Source organism: Gekko japonicus, unplaced genomic scaffold (assembly GCF_001447785.1).
Source record: "Gekko japonicus isolate JY-2015 unplaced genomic scaffold, Gekko_japonicus_V1.1 scaffold238, whole genome shotgun sequence".
NCBI classification, from domain to species: Eukaryota; Metazoa; Chordata; class Lepidosauria; order Squamata; family Gekkonidae; genus Gekko; species Gekko japonicus.
In genome coordinates, this window is record NW_015161411.1 from 648,445 (window position 1) to 667,287 (window position 18,843).

At 51.6% G+C, this 18,843-nt stretch overlaps 1 protein-coding gene across 6 annotated transcripts in view; it reads right to left on the reverse strand.

Annotated features, from left to right (window-relative positions):
* Positions 1-1,375: 1,375 nt before the first annotated feature.
* EIF4G1 (eukaryotic translation initiation factor 4 gamma, 1) overlaps positions 1,376-18,843 on the reverse strand; it is a 134,814-nt gene continuing 117,346 nt past the window's right edge. For all 6 annotated transcript variants that reach the window (XM_015427022.1, XM_015427045.1, XM_015427037.1 and 3 more), the window contains 10 exons: positions 17,558-17,823; positions 17,347-17,462; positions 13,160-13,332; positions 12,919-13,044; positions 11,219-11,300; positions 8,550-8,648; positions 7,724-7,858; positions 6,521-6,602; positions 2,712-2,852; positions 1,376-1,596 (listed from right to left, as the gene is read on the reverse strand). In XM_015427022.1, the coding sequence (XP_015282508.1) occupies positions 1,412-1,596; positions 2,712-2,852; positions 6,521-6,602; positions 7,724-7,858; positions 8,550-8,648; positions 11,219-11,300; positions 12,919-13,044; positions 13,160-13,332; positions 17,347-17,462; positions 17,558-17,823 (1,405 nt within the window). In that variant the 3' untranslated portion in view covers positions 1,376-1,411. The remainder of the gene's footprint in view (positions 1,597-2,711; positions 2,853-6,520; positions 6,603-7,723; positions 7,859-8,549; positions 8,649-11,218; positions 11,301-12,918; positions 13,045-13,159; positions 13,333-17,346; positions 17,463-17,557; positions 17,824-18,843) is intronic.

The following is an 18,843-nucleotide window of genomic DNA, read 5'->3' on the forward strand; positions in this document are numbered from 1 at the left end:
GACGCTTGCCGGAGTTGACCCACGTCAGGTTCCTGCCCTTGGCGGGTGCCTCCTGCTGCCCAAACCTCCTCCTCTCCCATACTCCTGAGAAATTCTTCGGGCGTCAGATGTGTTTCGGGTCCTTGGATGTGGGGGGAGAGCCTCACCCTTTCAAAGGTCTGGCCGTCCTCCCCAAGAGAAGGCAGCTCAGAGCGCACGGAAACCTCTGCCGGGTCAGGCGGTCGGAGCCGGGCTTGGGAAAAGCCGGCCCTTGGGATAAAACCTACTTAGGTGACGCCGGATGGGGACAGCAGTACACGTCACCTTGATTTAGCAATGTTCTTTTTTTTTTATTTCCAGTTTACGGTGAAAAGATGCCTTTAAATCTTCAATTAAATACTCCATAAAGAAAAAAAAAAGCAAAAAAATATTTACAAATTCATGTGACCGGTAATCGAATCCTCGTTTTTCTTTGTTTTTTCGTTTCCCCCCCCAATTTTAATTACAGGCGCGGCTCCTTTTTTAACTGTCCGGCATGGACGAGGCAGATCGCGCAACCGTGGCCCTGTGGAGGGGAAAGGGGCGGGGGGGCGGGAGGCAGGGGGGCCCGAGGAGCCAATAAAGCACTGTTGCGGGCGGGTGCGTGCAGAGAGAGGGGGAGAGGCCAAGCCCCCGCCACCCCACCCCCCCCAGGGACCTTCAAGCGTCCATCGAGAGGTTTGTGTGATTCCAAGCGGTGATCCAAGGGTGCGGGTCGGTGTAGGGGGGTGCGGGAACAAAACAAAAAAAAGAGGACAAAAGTCTGCGGACGCTAGAGTCCTATCCTCTCAAACCTCAAAAGATTTAATAAGTCTATATTTATATTTTATATATATATTTATATACTCTCTCTATATTTCAGCAATAACTGGGAAAGGCGGGCGGTGGGGGAAGCGGCAGTCATCGGCCTCCCCCTAACCCTCTTCCGGAGACAACGTGTTTCGGGTGCTTTGCAACTGCAAAAGTCAGGGGGGGCGGCCCCACACTCATTAAAATCATCCGGGTTGCCCAGGGCATTGGCCCGGAGTGGGGGGAGGGCTGAGCGGAGTGCCCACAGCAACACCTACCTCCTTCAGCATCAATTTATTATCGTCAGACACAAACCAATACAGGCCTTTAAAACGGAAAAAAAAAATCGAAAAGAAAAAAAACCAACGAAAAAAAATCAAAAGGAAGGAGAAGAAGTCCTAAACGGGAGAAGGGGAGGGAGGACAATGGCCGCAAACCTGCTTGCCCTTCCCTCCACGCTATCTCCCCGAGGGAGTCCAAGGCTCCGCGGAAGGGGGGGGCGCCCCCCACCGGTGTCGGCGCTCAGTTGTTGTTGTCGGATTCGTCCTCGGCTTCCCGCAGACGGAGCAGCTGGGCCGCCGCCGCCCCCCACCGGTGTCGGCGCTCAGTTGTTGTTGTCGGATTCGTCCTCGGCTTCCCGCAGCCAAGTGTAGAAAGCGGTGACCGATTTCAACGCGACCCCCTTCCCTTGCTGCTCGGCCGGGTCCTTGCTCGACTCCCACTTGTAGAAGGCTTCCTCTTTAATCACGTCCTCGTCGTACAAGGTGTCGAAGAACATGCGGAGCAGATCTTGAGGCGCAGAGAGAGAGAGAGAGAGAGAGAGAGAGAAATGAGCTGCAGCTCCGACCAACGCTCCCTCTAAGATGTGGAGTCTTATGAGTGAAAATTTTGCTTTGTGAGCAAGCAAGTTGATTACTGCATAAATTAGTTTGCTCTGAAGCCATCCTTCCTGAGCTAAGACAGAAATCTGTGAGCCGGAGACTAAAAAACTGTGAGTTAGCTCACACTTACTCAGCTTAGAGGGAACACTGGCTCTGACACACTCTTCCACCACCCCTACGAGGGCTCGTTAAAATAATCTCTACTTCGCCTCGCTGTTTCCGCATTACCGCTGCTGATTCTGATGGACTGCCTCTGATTGTGTGGATAGCTGATTATACGGCACCCTGTCCAACCTCCATAGCGACGTGCAGGCACTGGAGAGACTGGACAACAATGCTGTGCGATCAGTGTTGCCAACTTCCAGGTGTGGCCTGCTATTACGACTGGTCTCCCGGCAACAGAGATCCGTTCCCCTGGATGAAATGCTTGCTTTGGAGGATGGACTCTAGGGCATCCTCTGCGGCTGAAGTCCCCCCCTCCACACAAAAAACACACCCCACCCCTCAAAATCTCCAGATATTTCCCCACCCAGAGCTGGCAACCCTATGTATGATCGAAGTGTCCATAAAAACCAAATGCGATAAGGCAAAACCAGCAACGGCAGCAAAATTAGAACCACCAGTGTTCCCTCTAAGCTGAGTGAGTGCGAGCTAGCTCACAGTTTGGTAGCCTCCGGCTCACACGTTTTTGTCTTCACTCAGGAAGGATGGGCTCCAGAGCAAACTAATTTAAGCAGCGGCCCAATCGCTCGCTCACAACTTTAATGCCAATAGCTCACAAAGTAGAATTTTTTGCTCACAAGACTCCACAGCTTAAAGAGGGAGCGTTGCCGGCTATCCCCACCTGAAAAGCAGAACAGTCTTAAAAAGATTATTATTATTATCCAGACCTCATTCAGCCAGAGCCAAGGCAGATGTACCCAAGGGTAATGGGCCCCATGCAGCCCCCCCCCCCCTGAAGCTTCCTGTGGGGGCGGGGGGGGGGGGGGAGATGTTTCCCTGTGGCCGGGGAGTCCCACTTACTTGCTGGCTGGTCCAGCTTCACCACGAGGGCCTGCAAGGCGTAGAGGGCCTGCAGCTCTTTGTGCTCGTCGCTCACGTATTTCTGCAGCAGCTTGGCTCGGCTTTTGATCACCGCGCTGTCCATCCGGTACGGATTTTCGACTGCAGTGGCGGGAGGGAAAGGGTTGCTCACATATACATTGCATCCTTCGCACCCTTCATGAGTTTCTAACCTGCCTTCCGGGCCCCGATAGGGACCTCTAAAAGGCTTACGTTGTTCCCGTCTTCCATTTTATCCTCACATCATACGGGGAGGGACTGCGGCTCAGTGGTAGAGCATCTGTTTGGCATGCATAAGGTCCTGGGTTCAATCGACATCTCCAGTTTTTTTGTTTTTTTTAAAAGGATTAGGCAGTAGGTGATGTGAAAGACGTCTGCCTTAAGACCCTGGAGAGCCGCTGCCAGTCTGAGTAGACAAGACTGACCTTGATGGACAGAGGGTCCGATTCAGGTTGTGTGCCTTGGGGACCCCATTTGGGTGGAGAGGCACCCTAAAAATGTTTTCAATAATAATAAAATACTTGAAAAACCAGGAGAAGGCCTTGGCCTCTCTACCCTACCGTTAGCCCTCCAGAGGAACTAATTGGCCACTGTGTGAGATAGGATGCTGAACTAGAGGGACCACTGGTCTGATCCAGCGGGGCTCTTCTCATGTTCTTCTGAAGGCCTCGGTCTCTGTGCCCTGTTGTCGGCCCTCCAGAAGAACTGGTTGTCCAGTGTGTGAGAGAGGATTAGGGGTGTGCATTCAGCTATAGCCGAACCGAAAAAATACCCGAAAAATACCAAAAACATTCGGCATAAGCCAAATACAATATTCAGCTACTGGTATAGCTGAACCCGAAAAAGCCTGTAATTATCAGGCTTTTTTCAGGTTCATTTTGCTATACGAAACAGGTCTCATTAAACCTAACAGTCGGCTCAGCTGCCAATCAGCTGTTGGGTTTAAATGCCTTTCTTTCCCTCTCCGATGTTGGGGAGGGAAAGAAAGGCACTGTAAACATGCCTGCTCGCCTTCCTGATCTTGTCCAGGGGCCCTGCGGTTGCCAGGCACCTGGAGATGATCGGGAAGGGAAACAGGCATGTTTACTTGGCTGCCCTCGGTCTCCCCAGCCTTTCTTTCCCTCCCCGATCTTCTCCTGCTTCCCTTCCTGATTTTCTCCAGGTGCCCCGTAGCCACGCAGACTGGGGAGACTGAGGGCAGCCAGGCAAACATGCCTGCTTCCCATCCCGATCTTCTCCAGGTGCCCTGCAACCATGGGATCAGGGAGGGAAAGAAAGGCATTTAAACATGGCCCCTACCCCCTTCCCTGGGCTTCTCCGCAATAGCGGAGAGGCCCAGGGAAGTAAGGGGGCATGTTTGACTGGCTGCCCTCGGTCTCCCCAGCCAGCCTGCCAAGGCACGCAGGCTGGGGAGACTAAGGGCAGCCAGGCAAACATGCCTGATTCCCTTCCCAATATTCTCCAGGTGCCCCGCAGCCACGGGGTGCCTGGAGAAGACCGGGAAGGGAAATAGGCTTGTTTAAAATGCCTTTCTTTCCCTCCCTGAGATCGGGGAGGGAAAGAAAGGCATTGTAAACATGCCTAAGTTCCCTGCCTGCCCTTTTCCAGCTACAATTTGTCAGCTTGAGAAGGGAAGGCAGAGAGCCAGGCTCTCCCTTGTCAATTTCACTCCCAGCTGGGGGAGTGAAATTGACAGGGAACTCTGCAGGGTCTACCAGAGGGAAAGAAGGCATTCTAACATACCTCCTTTCCCCCGGGTGGTGTAAATCGGACCCAAATATATTCAGGAATGGGGAAATTCGGCATTTACCGATATTTTCCGGGTCTGATTTACCCAAACGTGAAAAATACCAGCTTTTTTTTTGCACACCCCTAGAGAGGATGCTGGACTCGATGGATCACTAGTCTGATCCAGCAGGGCTCTTCTGATGTTCTTGTGAAGGCTTTGGCTTCTATGCCCTGTTGTTGGCCCTCCAGAGGAACAAGTTGGCCCCTGTGTGAGACAGGATGCTGGACGAGAGGGACCACTGGTCTGATCCAGCAGGGCTCTTCTGATGTTCTTATGAAGGCCTCGGCCTCTGTGCCCTGTTGTTGGCCCTCCAGAGGAACTGGTTGGCCCCTGTATGAGACAGGATGCTGGGCTAGAGGGACCAGTGGTATGATCCAGCTGGGCTCTTCTGAGGTTCTTATGAAGGCCTCGGCCTCTGTGCCCTGTTGTTGGCCCTCCAGAGGAACTGGTTGGCCCCTGTATGAGACAGGATGCTGGGCTAGAGGGACCACTGGTCTGATCCAGCAGGACTCTTCTTATGTTCCTATTGCACTGACAAGTGTGTACAGTATACTTCAAATCCAAAAAAAGATATGCTTAGGGCTTCCCAGGTGGGCAACTTTTACTCTTTGCCCCATCACCTGGCCCCCAACTAGGCCACGCCAGTCACACCTTCCCTGAAAAACCCCTCAATGATCGCCCACTGTCCTGTGCCAGTTGCTGAAGACATATTTGCCTGTTTCGTCTCACTGACCTCCCCTTTCTGTTTATGAGCTTTGTTTCAATTGTTGTTTCTAATTGGTTTTATATCATTAGTATTTTTATAATTGGGATTGTGATTGTTCACCACCTTGGAGACTCTAAACCGGGTGGAAAGTCAGCAAAACAAAAATTCCAACCCCAGATTGCCCACGTTGGAATCCCCAACGTGGTGCCCAGGGGCACCATAGAACCTGCTGACGACACCTTTCCTGGTGCCGACCAAGCATTTCGGAAGACAGGTTGGGTTCTTGCTCAACAGAACTCCTGAAAGGCCGTGCAGGTTAGATTTAACATTGTTTTGGCAGGCGCTGCCACCACAGTGTTGGTAGGTTCCTTCTCACATCTTTCTGTTAACTCTTGCATTCACGTGCTCATTTGCTGCTATTCACTGATCTTACCGGCCACCCAATCCAATTTCAGCTCTGCATGTGCATCTTGGCTCTCAGTGGCCCCTCCTAACGGCTGCCCCCCCCTTTCCTGTAAATAACCTGAGGAGATTTTGTTACATTTGTCTGAAGAGATGTGCTTTGCACACGAAAGCTTACACTTTGAATAAAACTTTGTTGGTCTTAAAGGTGACTCTGGACAATTTCGTTCTCCTTTTTTCCCTCTGTCTCCTACAGCAGCCATTTTATGGCTGCTCCCACCAACCTGTGTCAGAATTCCAAATGAGCCCAAGGACTTCTTCATAGACCCCTGGCCTGTACTGTTCTATCAACCAAACATATGATCATTCACACCAGCATGCGGAAGATCCCAGGTTCATCGTTCCTCAACATCTCCAGATCTTGGGAATAGCAGGAGTTCAGACCGATCTTTTCCCTGACTGAGAGAACCCACTGCCACGTCGGAGGTGGCGACTTTAAGCTAGGTTGACCAATAAGACCATTTCATAAAAGAAGCCATCCTGGATCAGGCCAATGGCCCATCCAGTCCAACACTCTGGGTCACACAGCAGCCAAAACCCAGATGCCATCAGGAGGTCCAGCAGTGGGGCTAGAACTCCAGGAGCCCTCACACTCTTGCCCCCCAAGCACCAAGAATACAGAGCATCACTGCCCCAGACAGAGTGTTCCATCTATACCTTGTGGCTAATAGCCACTCATGGACCTCTGCTCCATTTCCTATGACAAACCAGGAACGGAATGAAATTCCAGCCCCCAGGAGATAACCAGAGCACAACACTCCCTGCAGACCACAGCTCCCTCCCCTCCAGCGACAAACACACATGGATGCTTACAGACAACAGCTGAATGGCACACCGACGTCATCAGGGCCCTGACAAACATGTTGGATGAGACCTGCTGTTCACTCAAGTTTGCCTGGTGGAAAAGAAGATGCAAAGGAATTAGAAAGGGTGGGCAAGAAGGTTTAGCTCAGTTTCTAGCCAATACTGAGACATGACTGGCACGTTTCTACATATCTGGTGGAACTACTCAGCGCTCCAAGCATATTGGGATATAAGATAATTTGAGTATACAAGAAGAAGAAGAGAAGTGATTGGATTTATACCCCGCCCTTCACTCAGAGTGTAGAGCAGTCTACAATCTCCTTTCCCTTCCCCTCCCCACAACAGACACCCTGGGAGGTAGGTGGGGCTGAGAGAGCTCTTTCCAGAACTGTCCTTGAGAGAACAGCTCTGAGAGAACTTATGACAGACCCGGAGTCACGTCAGCAGCTGCATGTGGAGGAGTGGGGAATCAAACCCGGTTTTCCCAGATTAGAGTCCACGCATTTAACCACTACACCAAATTGGCTCTGTGGATAAGCAGATGACGGCTCTTTTGGCGGTGGAGAGTGCCATCAATTTGCAGCAGACTTATGGCTACCCCAACAGGGTTTTCAAGGCAAGGGACAGTTTGTATTTATTGTATTCATTCATTTTATCGGATTTGCATCCCGCCCTCCCCGCACAGCAGGCTCCGTCTGCCATCGTCTGCCTCCGTGTAGCAACCCCAGACGTCCTTGGTGGTACCACGTCCGTGTGCAAACCAGGGCCGAACCAGCTGAGGTTCTGAGATCTGATGAGATCGGGCAATCCTGGACTATCCAAGTCAAGTCGGCGTCTGTGTCTAAAGAGCTGGTCGAGTCGTGGCCAACTTAGAGTGACCACCAATGTTCCCCCTAAGCCGTGGGGTCTTGTGGGCAAAAATCCTACTTTGTGAGCTGCTGGCATTAAAGTTGTGGGCAAGTGATCTGACTACTGCATCAGTCAGTTTGCTCTGGAGCCCTCCTTCCTGAGCTGAGACAAAAATGTGTGAGCCGTAGGCTAAAAAACTGTGAGCTGGCTCACACTCACTCACCTTAGAGGGAACACTGGTGACCACCTGGGGTTTTCCACGTTCAGAGGTGGTCCGCCATTGCCTGCCTCAATCTAGCAACCCTGGACTTTGCTGGCGGTCTCCCATCTAATCAGGGCCAACCTTGCTAAAGTCCCGCTCACCTCAATCCAGTCGTATATTCTTTGGTAATTCGCGTTCTCTTTCAATAGCTTGTCTAGCTGCTTGCACAGCTCTTCGGAAGTCAGCTCCTTGCGGCTGGGCGCGTCTGAGCTATCGCCCATCGTGTACTCCACTTTCTGGAACAGGCGGGAGGAAGAAGGAAGCTGGTCAGAGCTGCTATTCACTTTGGAGGAAGCTTTGAGCTCACTAAGAGAGACGTTTTGCAGCGTTCATTGAAAAAATTGGATAAATATTTTGGTATCTGGCAACCTTGTGCTTGGAAATATCTGTTGAACTCCCTGAGGAAGACACTGGAACAGGAGGATATCTGGACCTCTGTTGGAGGAAGACTGAGCACTTATTCAAAATAGACTTAAAGGAGACCTCCCTCAAAATAGACTTAAAGGAGTCCTCCCTCAAAACAGACTTAAAGGAGACCTCCCTCTTAAAACTTCTGTACAATTAAGGAGGACTGATATTAATAAAGGGGTTGTGCAATATCTTTTGTGATATATTAAGAGACGATACTTAGACGTTTTGATATACGATTCTCTCTATGTATTAAGGCTTATATGATAAATAACGTGGTGAGTAAATTGTAAAAATATAAAACAAAAAATATATAGAAATTATTTGAGATATTTTATAACCATCTGTAGCACGGTATTTGCTGATTTTTGGGAGGAAGGAGGAAGCTGGTCAGAGCTGCAGGCCGTGGCGGCTGCCGAAAGGAGCCCTCCCCACCGAAACTCGCAATAGTCGACACGGAACTGGGGAAGGACACGTGGGAGAGCCGAGGAAACCCCTGTGGCCTTCAGCGCCACTCACCTGCTCGGTGATGAACTTATTGACATCCTCGTCTTCGGGCAGGAATTCCTTCCAGCTGAGACCCCCTTCTCTCCACAGTGTTCCGGCCTTCTTGTGGCTCTACAGAGAAGAAAGAGAAGGTCACGGTTGCGGCAGGCCCACAGTCGGGATTTTGTGGCTCGTGGGGAAAACTTTATTCCGGTGGGGCACAAGTTCTCAGTGCAGACAGAAAAGCAATTCAGCCAATAGAAAGCGGTTACCAGGATAGATCTCTAAACTGCAAGCTGTCAGCCACTTTACAGGACAGTTCTCAGCTGCTGCAAGTTAATCACTTCTGCCAGCTTGAATCAGCAAGCCAGCAGGTGGGGGGTGATGACTCTATAGGCAAGGAAGCGAACACTCAGGCAGAAAAAAACTCTCCTAAAGGAGACCAGTTTCTTGACACAGCGTCACAAGGTATCCTAGAGGTCACCTACTCCAACCCCCTTGCTCAGTGTAGGAATCGGTCAACTACAGCACCCCACTCTGCTTCAAGGAGCTCACGCCTTTTAAAAAAATGTTTTAAAATGATTGGGAAAAAGCATTTGTGAGAGAAATTCTTGTGGGGCTGTGCCTTTGAGAAAGGGGGGCAGAGCCCCCCCCCCAGCACCACTGTAGCTACCGTCCTGCATTGCGGCAATTCTCCCTAACAGCAGCCCAAAGAGCCCGGGCTCGCCTGAGCTTGTCAGAACTTGGGTGCTAAGCAGAGTCGGCCCTGGTCAGTGCTTGGATGGGAGACCACCCAGGAAGCCCAGGGTTGCTATGCAGGGGCAGGCAATGGCAAGCCACCTCTGAATGTCTGTCTTGAAACTGTACAGGGTCAGCCCTGGTTAGTGCTTGGATCGGAGAAACCACCTGCAGGTCATTCCCACAGAACATGCAGCCAACGGTGGTATAGTGCTTAGGAGCTACGATCTGGGAGATCCGAGTTCGAATCCCCACTCTGCCATGGAATCTTGGGGCCAGTCACATGCTCTCAGCCTAACCTACCCTCACAGGGTTGTTAAGGTAAAGGTAAAGGTTCCCTTGCTTGAAAGCCAGTCGAGTCCGACTCTAGGGTTGCGGTGCTCGTCTCTGTTTCAAAGCCAAAGAGCCAGCGCTGTCCGAAGACGTTTCCGTGGTCACGTGGCCGGCATGACTAAACACCAAGGCGCACGGAACGCTGTTCCCTTCCCACCAAAGTGGTACCTATTTATCTACTTGCAATTTCTTGCTTTCGAACTGCTAGGTTGGCAGGAGCTGGAACTAGAGACGGGAGCTCACTCCATCATGCGGCACACTCGGGTCTCGAACTGCTGAACTACCGACCTTCCACAGCCTGCAGTTCAGCGTCTTAACCACTTGAGCCACCGCCGCACCCCCTGACATCACATTTATTTCCTGCTTCCTGTCTATTTTCAGGGGGTAATTCTCCCCCACCAACCAGCTGGGAGAAAGGTGGAGTGCCAACTAAATGAAGAACAGAAGTTGAAGCAGGTTATGCCCACTTAGAAAGTTGAAATCTACAAAAAGGGCCACGGTGTCCTGTAGCTAGTAGAGAAAATAATGGCACCGTTTTAAGAACAAGCTACCAAATATTTATAGTGGTGATCTAACATTCAGGAATCTTTCCAAATAGTATTCTTACAAGGATATACGATTCTTAAAGGGTAGTGTGACAGTCCAAATTAAGGACGAAGGTTGCTAAAGTCTCTTACGGTTCCCCCCCCCCCCCCCCCTTCTTTTTCTCTTCAACCGCGAGGGTGCGCGCGACCCACCCTGGCGCCAACTGCCCTTTTCGCGCATGCGCTCAGCAACTCGCGTCACTTTCGGCTCCCCCCCTCCCCCCAAAACCCGGCCAACTTTTCTGCTCTCCACAGAATGAATTCTTCTAAAAGTAAAGGCGGCAGTCTGTTCCATTAGAACCTTTTCACCACTTTGTAATGAAGCGGACAAGCCGCCTTTACTTTGGGGAGAATTTATTCTGCGGAGAGCGAATCAATGTCAGGAAATAACATATAAAGGCTCAGGGTAAGCTTACTATAAATAATATACGGATTATATAACGGATATTACAAATGATGTATCCTGAATTAGTTTTTTGTTAATATTACTTTTCAGGGCTCTTTTTGTAGCAGGAACTCCTTTGCATATTAGGCGACACACCCCTAATGTAGCCAATCCTCCAAGAGTTTATAGTAGCCCCTGTAAGAAGAGCTCTGTAAGCTCTTGGAGGATTGACTACATTAGGGGTGTGTCGCCTAAGATGCAAAGGCGTTCCTGCTACAAAAAGAGCCCTACTTTTACTTATAGTTCCAGGTGACATTTTCGCATTGTATGCGACTTTGAGGAAGTCTGCAAAAACACGCCCACACCGGTAATATGTTTGGTGGCTGGGAAGCCGGAGGGTCTCTTCGGGAACCTGGAAGAAAAGAACAAAATAAGGGACTTCAGCAACCATTGTGCTTACCTTTTGGAGTGCTGTTGTTGTACTATCCCTTTAAGAATCGTATATCTTCTGTAAGAATAGTATTTGGAAAGATTACAGAACGTTAGATAACCACTATAAATATTTGGTATCTTGTTCTTAACCTGGTTCTTCTCTGTACTCGTTTGAAAGGTGGGCGGCAGAAGCAAGACGAGGCAGAATCGTGGGTAGAAAAGCAACTTACCATCCCTTTGCAGAGGAGGCCCAAGATCTCCAGCAACAGAGTAGTGGCCTTGCCAATCGGCACCAAGGGCTTGGCGGTCTCCCTGCAGAAGCAGAAAGGGGTCAGTCTCATTATGGGTACAAAGGTGGATGGGAGCTGTGGCTCAGCGGAAGAGCCTCTGCTTTACATGCAGAAGGTCCAAGGTCCAATCCCCGGCACCACCCATCAAAAGGACCAGGCCGCAAGTGATGGGAAAGACCTCTGAGCTCTGAGACCCTGGAGAGTTGCTGCTAGTCAGAGCAGACAACACTCACCTTGACAGGCCAATAAGGCAGCTTCCTCTAGGCCATGGCTCAGTGGAAGAGCCTCTGCTTAGCATGCAGGAAGTCCCAGGTTCAATCCCCAGCACCACCCATTAAGAGGACCAGGCCGCAAGTGATGGGAAAGACCTCTGAGTTCTGAGACCCTGGAGAGCAGCTATTCGTCAGAGCAGACAACATTCACCTCGATAGACTGATCAAGATGAGGCAGTTTCCTCTAGGCCATGGCTCAGTGCATGCAGAAAGTCCTGGGTCCAATCCCAGGCGTCTCTAAAGGACCAGGCAAGAGGTGATGTGAAAGACCTCCGCCTGAGACCCTGGAGAGCTCCAGCCAGTCTGAGCAGACAGCACTGGCCTTGAAAGGCCAATCAGGATAAAGTGCCTTCTGTGGCAGGGCACCTGCCTGGCATGCAGACGGTCCCGGATCCAATCCCCGGCATCTCCTGCTAGAAGGGTTAGGCAGTCGGTGATGGGAAACCACCTCCGCCTAAGACCCTGGAGAGCTGCTGCCAGCCAGAGTGGACAATACTGACCTCGATGGACTCGAAGGCCTGATTCAATATGAGTCAGTTTCATGTGCTCCCCCCCCCCGGGGGGGTGCTCCCTCTAAGCCAGGGGTGTCGAACTCACTGGAAATGTGTTACTTATAAAGTTTAAAAAAATCTTTGTGTTTGTCTGTGTCCTTTATAAAGTTTATATTTCCATTACCTGGCATTACCTTTTATGACACACAAGGCCCGGCCCAACAAGGTCCCGTTTATGTTAGATCCGGCCCTCGTAACAAATGAGTTCGACGCCCATGACTAAGCTGTGAAATCTTGTGAGCAAAAATTCTACTTTGTGAGTGTTAGGTAGCCCTGTCATAGGTTTGGAATGTGGAGGGGTTCCCTCCCGTTTTCTGTCTCAGCTCTCCCTGGCTCACCAACTGTTTGCTATCTTATGCTTGACCTTGTAGATGCTCCAGCTGCAGTTTTACTTGGCTGGGAAAGTTAACGGCTTTTGCTTTGCCTGCTTGCTTTGCCCGCCCGCGCGAGATGTATCCATTGGCTCACGCTTACCGGGGGGATGTTTGATTCTAGTATAAGTCAGAGGCCCTAGTAGTGGCGGCCATTCCTGACACAAGCTGTACACGTGTCTCTAGTACTGGATTTACCAATAAACCGTTATCTTCTCATGAAGCCCTGTGGTGCGTAACCTGACTAAGGACCCCGACAGTGAGCTCCTGGCATTAAAATTGTGAGCGAGCGATTTGGCTGCTGCGTAAATTGGTTTGCTCTGGAGCCAGCCTTCCCGAGCTAAGACAAAAATGCATGAGCCGGAGGCTAAAAAAACTGTGAGCCGGCTCACGCTAACTCAGCTTAGAGGGAACAGGAGAGCACAGGGTACCGGGGGCCGGCTTACCTGAAAAGCTCCTCCATGGGGATGCCCCCTTCCCTCAGGATGGGGGTGATGATTTCCGCCAAGTACAGCCATATGTGCGGAATGTCGATCTCCATGTCCTCCCCGATTTCCAGGATCTCAAGCAGCCTGTGGCGGAGGAAGGAAAGGGGGGGAGCCGTCAAGAGTTTTATGTGGCCTGCTGAGACAGGGATAGCGCCGTCGCCACCCTCTCCCCCGGGGTCAGGGGGGGGCCCTCCATTACCCTTTGTAGTATTGCTCCTTGGAGAGGGAGCCCCCCTTCACCATCTGGTACAGCAGCAGCCCCATGTGCTCGCGGGCGATGGTGCTCCGCTCCAGCGTCGACTCGATGCCGTTCCGCACGAAGATGTACAGCTGGGAGGGGCAGCCCAGCTCCTGCACGCACTGGAGGGCCTCCTGCGAAAGAGGGAATGAGAGCGCTCGGGATGATCCAGGCAGAGCAGGGGTTTCCAAACTTGCTCAGCTTAAGAGCCCCACAGAGTAAATGTCAGATGTCTGAGAGCCGCAAAACATGAAGAAGAAGAAGAGGAGGAGGAGGAGAGCGGCTTTCAAACTCCTTGCCCTCCCCCTCCCCACAACAGACACCTTGTGGGGCTGAGAGAGCTCTGACAGAAACTGCTCTTTTTCAAGAACAGCTCTTATCAGAACTACGGCTTGCCCAAGGTCATCCAGCCAGGTGCAAGTGGAGGAGTGGGGGAATCAAACCCGGTTCTCCCAGATTAGAGTCCGCGCACTCAACCACGACACCAAACTGGCAGGAAGGGTTGCACCAGTGCTTAGCTCTCAGAAACAACTTGACGGCACTTCACACAAGAAGAAGAGGAGGAGGAGGAGGAGGAGATTGGATTTATACCCCGCCCTTCACTACCCAAAGGAGTCTCGGAGCGGCTTACCAACTCCTTTCCCTTCCCCTCCCCACAACAGACACCCTGTGAGGCGGGTGGGGCTGAGAGAGCTCTTTACAGAAACGGCTCTTTTTCAAGGACAGCTGTGCCAGAACTACGGCTTGCCCAAGGTCATCCAGCCAGGTGTAAGTGGAGGAGTGGGGAATCAAACCTGGTTCTCCCAGATTAGAGTCCGCACACTTAACCACTACACCAAACTGGAGAGGCAGAAGAACATAAGAGAAGTCATGTTGGTTCAGGCAAGTGGCCCATCCAGCCCAACACTCTGTGTCACACAGTGGACAGAACCCCAGGTGTCCTCAGGAGGTCCCCCAGGGGGGCCAGAAGAACTCCAGAAGCCCTCCCACTGTGCCCCCCCCGCACCAGCTCTTATCAGAACTACGGCTTGCCCAAGGTCATCCAGCAGGTGCCAGTGGAGGAGTGGGGCATCAAACCCGGTTCTCCCAGATTAGAGTCCCCGCACTTAACCACTACTCCAAACTGGCCTCTCCCCCCCCCCCCCCAGGAAATTCTGATGTGCTTTCAGTTCCCATGGGCCACCCAATGCATTCTCATCTGCTGGTGATCCCTGGCCCTGAAGGTATCTGGCTGCCCTCGACCAGAGCCGCGGTTTTTCCGGCCCGTCTCCGACCTGGTGGGACTCTCTGCCAACCTCCATCGGGGCCCTGTAGGGCAGAGATGTTCTGCCGGGCTTTTGCCTGAGGACAGCCAACGGTTTCCATCACAGCCGGCACCCTCCTACCCGATGCTCCCTCCAAGCCGTGGAGTCTGGTGAGCAACAATTCTCCTTTGTGAGCTACCGGCATGGAAGGTGTGAGCGAGTGATTGGGCTCCTGCATCCATTACTTTGCCCTGGAGCCCATCCCTTCCCGAGCGGAGACAAAAATGTGTGAGCCGGAGGCTAAAAAAACCCTGTGAGCTGGCTCACACTGACTCGGCTTAGAGGGAACACTGCTCCTGCCCCGCCCGCTTCGGCCTCCTCCGAAAACCTGCCCGTGAGACGGAAGAACAGCCCAGAGGAGGTTTTTGAGTCAAACTATAGACGCCAGCTGGGGATGGTGGAATTAAGATAAGCTGTTTGTTGATTTTAATCTGCATTTTTGTATGCTTTAATTTGTTGTGAATCGCCCAGAGCCCTGTGTACTCAGGGAAGAAGAAGAAGAAGAAGAAGAAGAAGAAGAAGTAGAAGAAGAAGAGGAAGAGGAAGAAGAAGAAGAGGAGGAGGAGGAGGAGGAAGAAAGAAGAAGGAAGAAGAAGTAGTAGTAGGTCTGGTGAATATGTCAGTTTGAGCTAGATGATCAATCATGTTCTTCAGCTGTAAATACCGGAACCAGGGAATAGATGCACTGAGAACTTCCTCCAATCCAAGTTTATCTCGTATTTTCCCTTGTTTGACTAGATCTGACTTGTCTCTCAGATCTAGTAAAACAAGGGAAAATACGAGATAAACTTGGATTGGAGAAAGTTCTCGGTACTTACCTGGTATCCAGTACTTGACTCCATGGCAGAGCATAATGTGCTTCCCTCTAGGATGAGCTACCACACATGGCTGGAGCCATGTGGACTTCATAAAGTGGACTTCTGATTTCACCTTGACCTTCGCCTTACTGCCGAGACTCCTCTTGTATATCAGAGCAACAGACTTGACTCAACTCATTGGAATGTATGGTTTAAACAGCACTTTTGTATAGGTGAACGGAATCGATACCGTCTTATTATGTTATAACTGTAAGGTGAAGGTAAAGGTTCCCTTGCTCGAAAGCCAGTCGAATCCGACTCTAGGGTTGCGGTGCTCATCTCCATTTCAAAGCCGAAGAGCCAGTGCTGTCTGAAGACGTTTCCGTGGTCATGTGGCCGGCATGACTAGACGCCAAGGCGCACGGAATGCTGTTCCCTTCCCACCGAAGTGGTCCCTATTTATCTACTTGCAATTTCTTGCTTTCGAACTGCTAGGTTGGCAGGAGCTGGAACTAGAGACGGGAGCTCACTCCGTCATGTGGCACACTCGGGTCTCGAACTGCTGAACTACTGACCTTCCACAGCCTGCAGTTCAGCGTCCTAACCACTTGAGCCACTGCAGCTCCTGTTATAACTATAGATGTATGTTAATGTTTTGTTAGTGACTAACCGATTGGTTTGTAATTTCGGATTCTCAAGACTTCTGCATAATGTTTTGCAGTTATTGTATGTTTTGATAGGTTACACTTGATCTTCATAAACATTTCAAAATTCAAAAAAAAAAGAAGTAGTAGTAGTAGTAGTATTCTGTTTTGGGATGATACCCCAGAACGTGTTTAGTGCTCTTTCGCCAGCAGGGCATCACAGGGCCCGAGACAGGCAACGGTGAACAGGCCAACTTTCAAAGAGTTTGCCCATTATCCCCCAGCTTCTCCCCTACGAATCCTGGATGGATTGGAAGGTGGATGATGAATGAATTAAATGTTATTTCCTTGGCTGAGAGTGTTAACTGAGTTCCTGTACAGGAGACTGACACGGCCTCCTTGAAAGCTGAATGGGGACTTGAATGTAAGTGAGCGGGTTCAAAGGGCGCAAACCCACAACACCCCAACGAAGGGTAAAGAGTCTGGGACTTTTCAGTTTACAAAAGAGACAGCGAAGAGGAGGGGAAATGTGACAGGACGTTTCTAGGATTATGCAGAGGATACAGCGTAACAAGAGAGAGTGGACAGAAAGGACCTTTCCTCCCTCTCTCGGAAGACTAGAACTTGGAGAACCCAATGGAGTTGACGAGCAGTAGGTTCAGGATTAACAAAAGGAAATACTTCTTCACACAAATGTGGGATTTTCTGCAAGATAATGTAGTGATGGCCACAGGGATAGATAGCTTTGAAAGGGAATTGGACAGATCCACAGAGGAAGGTCTGTAAATGGCTATTAACCATATGATTGAAGGGAACCTCCATGTTCAGGGGAGGTCAACCTGTGAATACCAGCACCAAGAGGCAACATCAGGGGAAGGCAATGCCCTCTCTGCCCTGTTGTTGGTCCTCCCTCCAGAGGGACTGGTTGGCCACTGTGTGAGACATGATGCTGGACTAGATGGACCCCTGGTCTGATCCAGCAGGGCTCTTCTGATGTTCTTAGGAAGGCCTCGGCCTCTCTGCCCTGCTGTTGGCCCTCCAGAGGAACTAGCTGGCCACAGTGTGAGACAGGATGCTGGAATGGAGGGACCACTGGTCTGAATCAGCAGGGCTCTTCTGATGTTCTTATGAAGGCCTCGGCCTCTCTGCCCTGCTGTTGGCCCTCCAGTGGTTGGCCACTGTGTGAGTCAGGATGCTGGACTGGATGGACCAGTGGTTTGATCCAGCAGGGCTCTTTTTATGTTCTAAACTACACAGACCTTCCTCAGCATTGCGCCACTGCACGAAGCAGACTGCACGAACCCGCTGCTTCCTTATCCGCCAGTTAAAACCAACCCCCCCCTCCAAAACAGGCCGAAACCCTTTCCTTTCCCAGCATCCTCTGCTCTACTTGCGCCACCGACCTTCATGTCGTTGATGTGGAGGTATTCCTCAATGATGGCCTTGGCCTTCTTCTCCAGCTCTTCCTCAGACAAAGCAGGCTTGGCGGGCACCTCTGGAGCCACCGGTTCTCGTTTTGCTGCAGACAGGGAGAGAGGTGATGTTCCTGGCCCGGAATTCCAGGAAGGGATGACCCCCCCCCCCCGGCCCGGCTGCCTCCTTCCCACCGCTCACCGGGCTCCCGGCTCCGGTCCCGCTCCTCCGTCATGCTGGACACCTTCCGGATGCTCTCGAGGACCCCTTGCCGCTCACGCTCTCGCTCCCGACTCCTGTCGTCCATCTCCTTGCTGAAGCTGCGCTTGGTGACGGGGGCCCGGTTCCGGTCCGACCGGTCGGGCCTCTCCGACCGCTCCAGGCGCTCGCCTCTCTCCGGCCGCTCACGTTCCAAGCGGTCCCCTCGGTCGCCGCCCTTCTCGGAACGGTCGCGGCTGGTGCTGCTTCTGCAGGGGAAGAGAACGCAACGGGGCTAGGCTCCGGAGTCCTTGCGGATTGCCGGTGCCGCCCGGGACAGGCAGAAGAAGAAGATGAGATTGGATTTATACCCCACCCTTCACTACCCAAGGAGTGGCTTACAATCTTCCTTCCCCTCCTCACAACAGGCACCCTGTGACATGGGGGGGCGGGGCTGAGAGAGGTCTGAGAGAACTGCCCTGGAGAGAACAGCTCTGAGAGAACTTGTGACTGACCCAAGGTCACACCAGCGGCTGCATGTGGAGGAGTGGGGAATCAAGCCCGGTTCTCCCAGATTAGAGCTCCTAAACCACTACACCAAACTAGGTGACCTAGTTAGCCTTCCAGGAAGAAGACCCCATCTGGAGGACTGTGCACAATTCTAGAGGTCTTTTGATTTAGTTCATCTATGCTCCTCCTTTCTCTCCAATGGGGCCCCCCAGGGTGGCCTACATCGTTCGCCTCTCCTCCATTTCATCTTCACAACAACCCTGTGAGGTAGGCTAGGCTGAGAGCACGCGACTGGCCCAAGGTCACCCAGCCAGCTTCCGTGGCAGAGTGGCGGATTCGAGCCTGGGCCTCCCAGATTTGAGTCCAGCTCTCTAACCGGTATGGCACGCTGTTCCTCTAGGACACAGACACTTCTGAGTAGGTGCAGAGGAGAGCAATGAGGATCATCAGGAGTGCGGAGACGAAGCTTTACAAAGAAAGGCTGTGGGGAAACGGGAATGTCCAGCCTACAGAAGTGGAGGTTGGGGTGGGGGATAGGATTACTCTTCTTTTTAGTATTTGACGTGCCGTCGTTCAGAGGAAAGTAGGGAGCTTCTTCGGTCAGTAGTGGAGGACAGGAGCCAGTGTTCCCTCTAAGCTGAGTAAGTGTGAGCCAGCTCACAGTTCTTTAGCCTCCGGCTCACACATTTTTGTCTCGGCTCAGGAAGGCTCCAGGGCACACTAACTGATGCAGCGGCCCAATCTCTCGCTCACAGCTTTAAGGCCAGGAGCTCACAAAG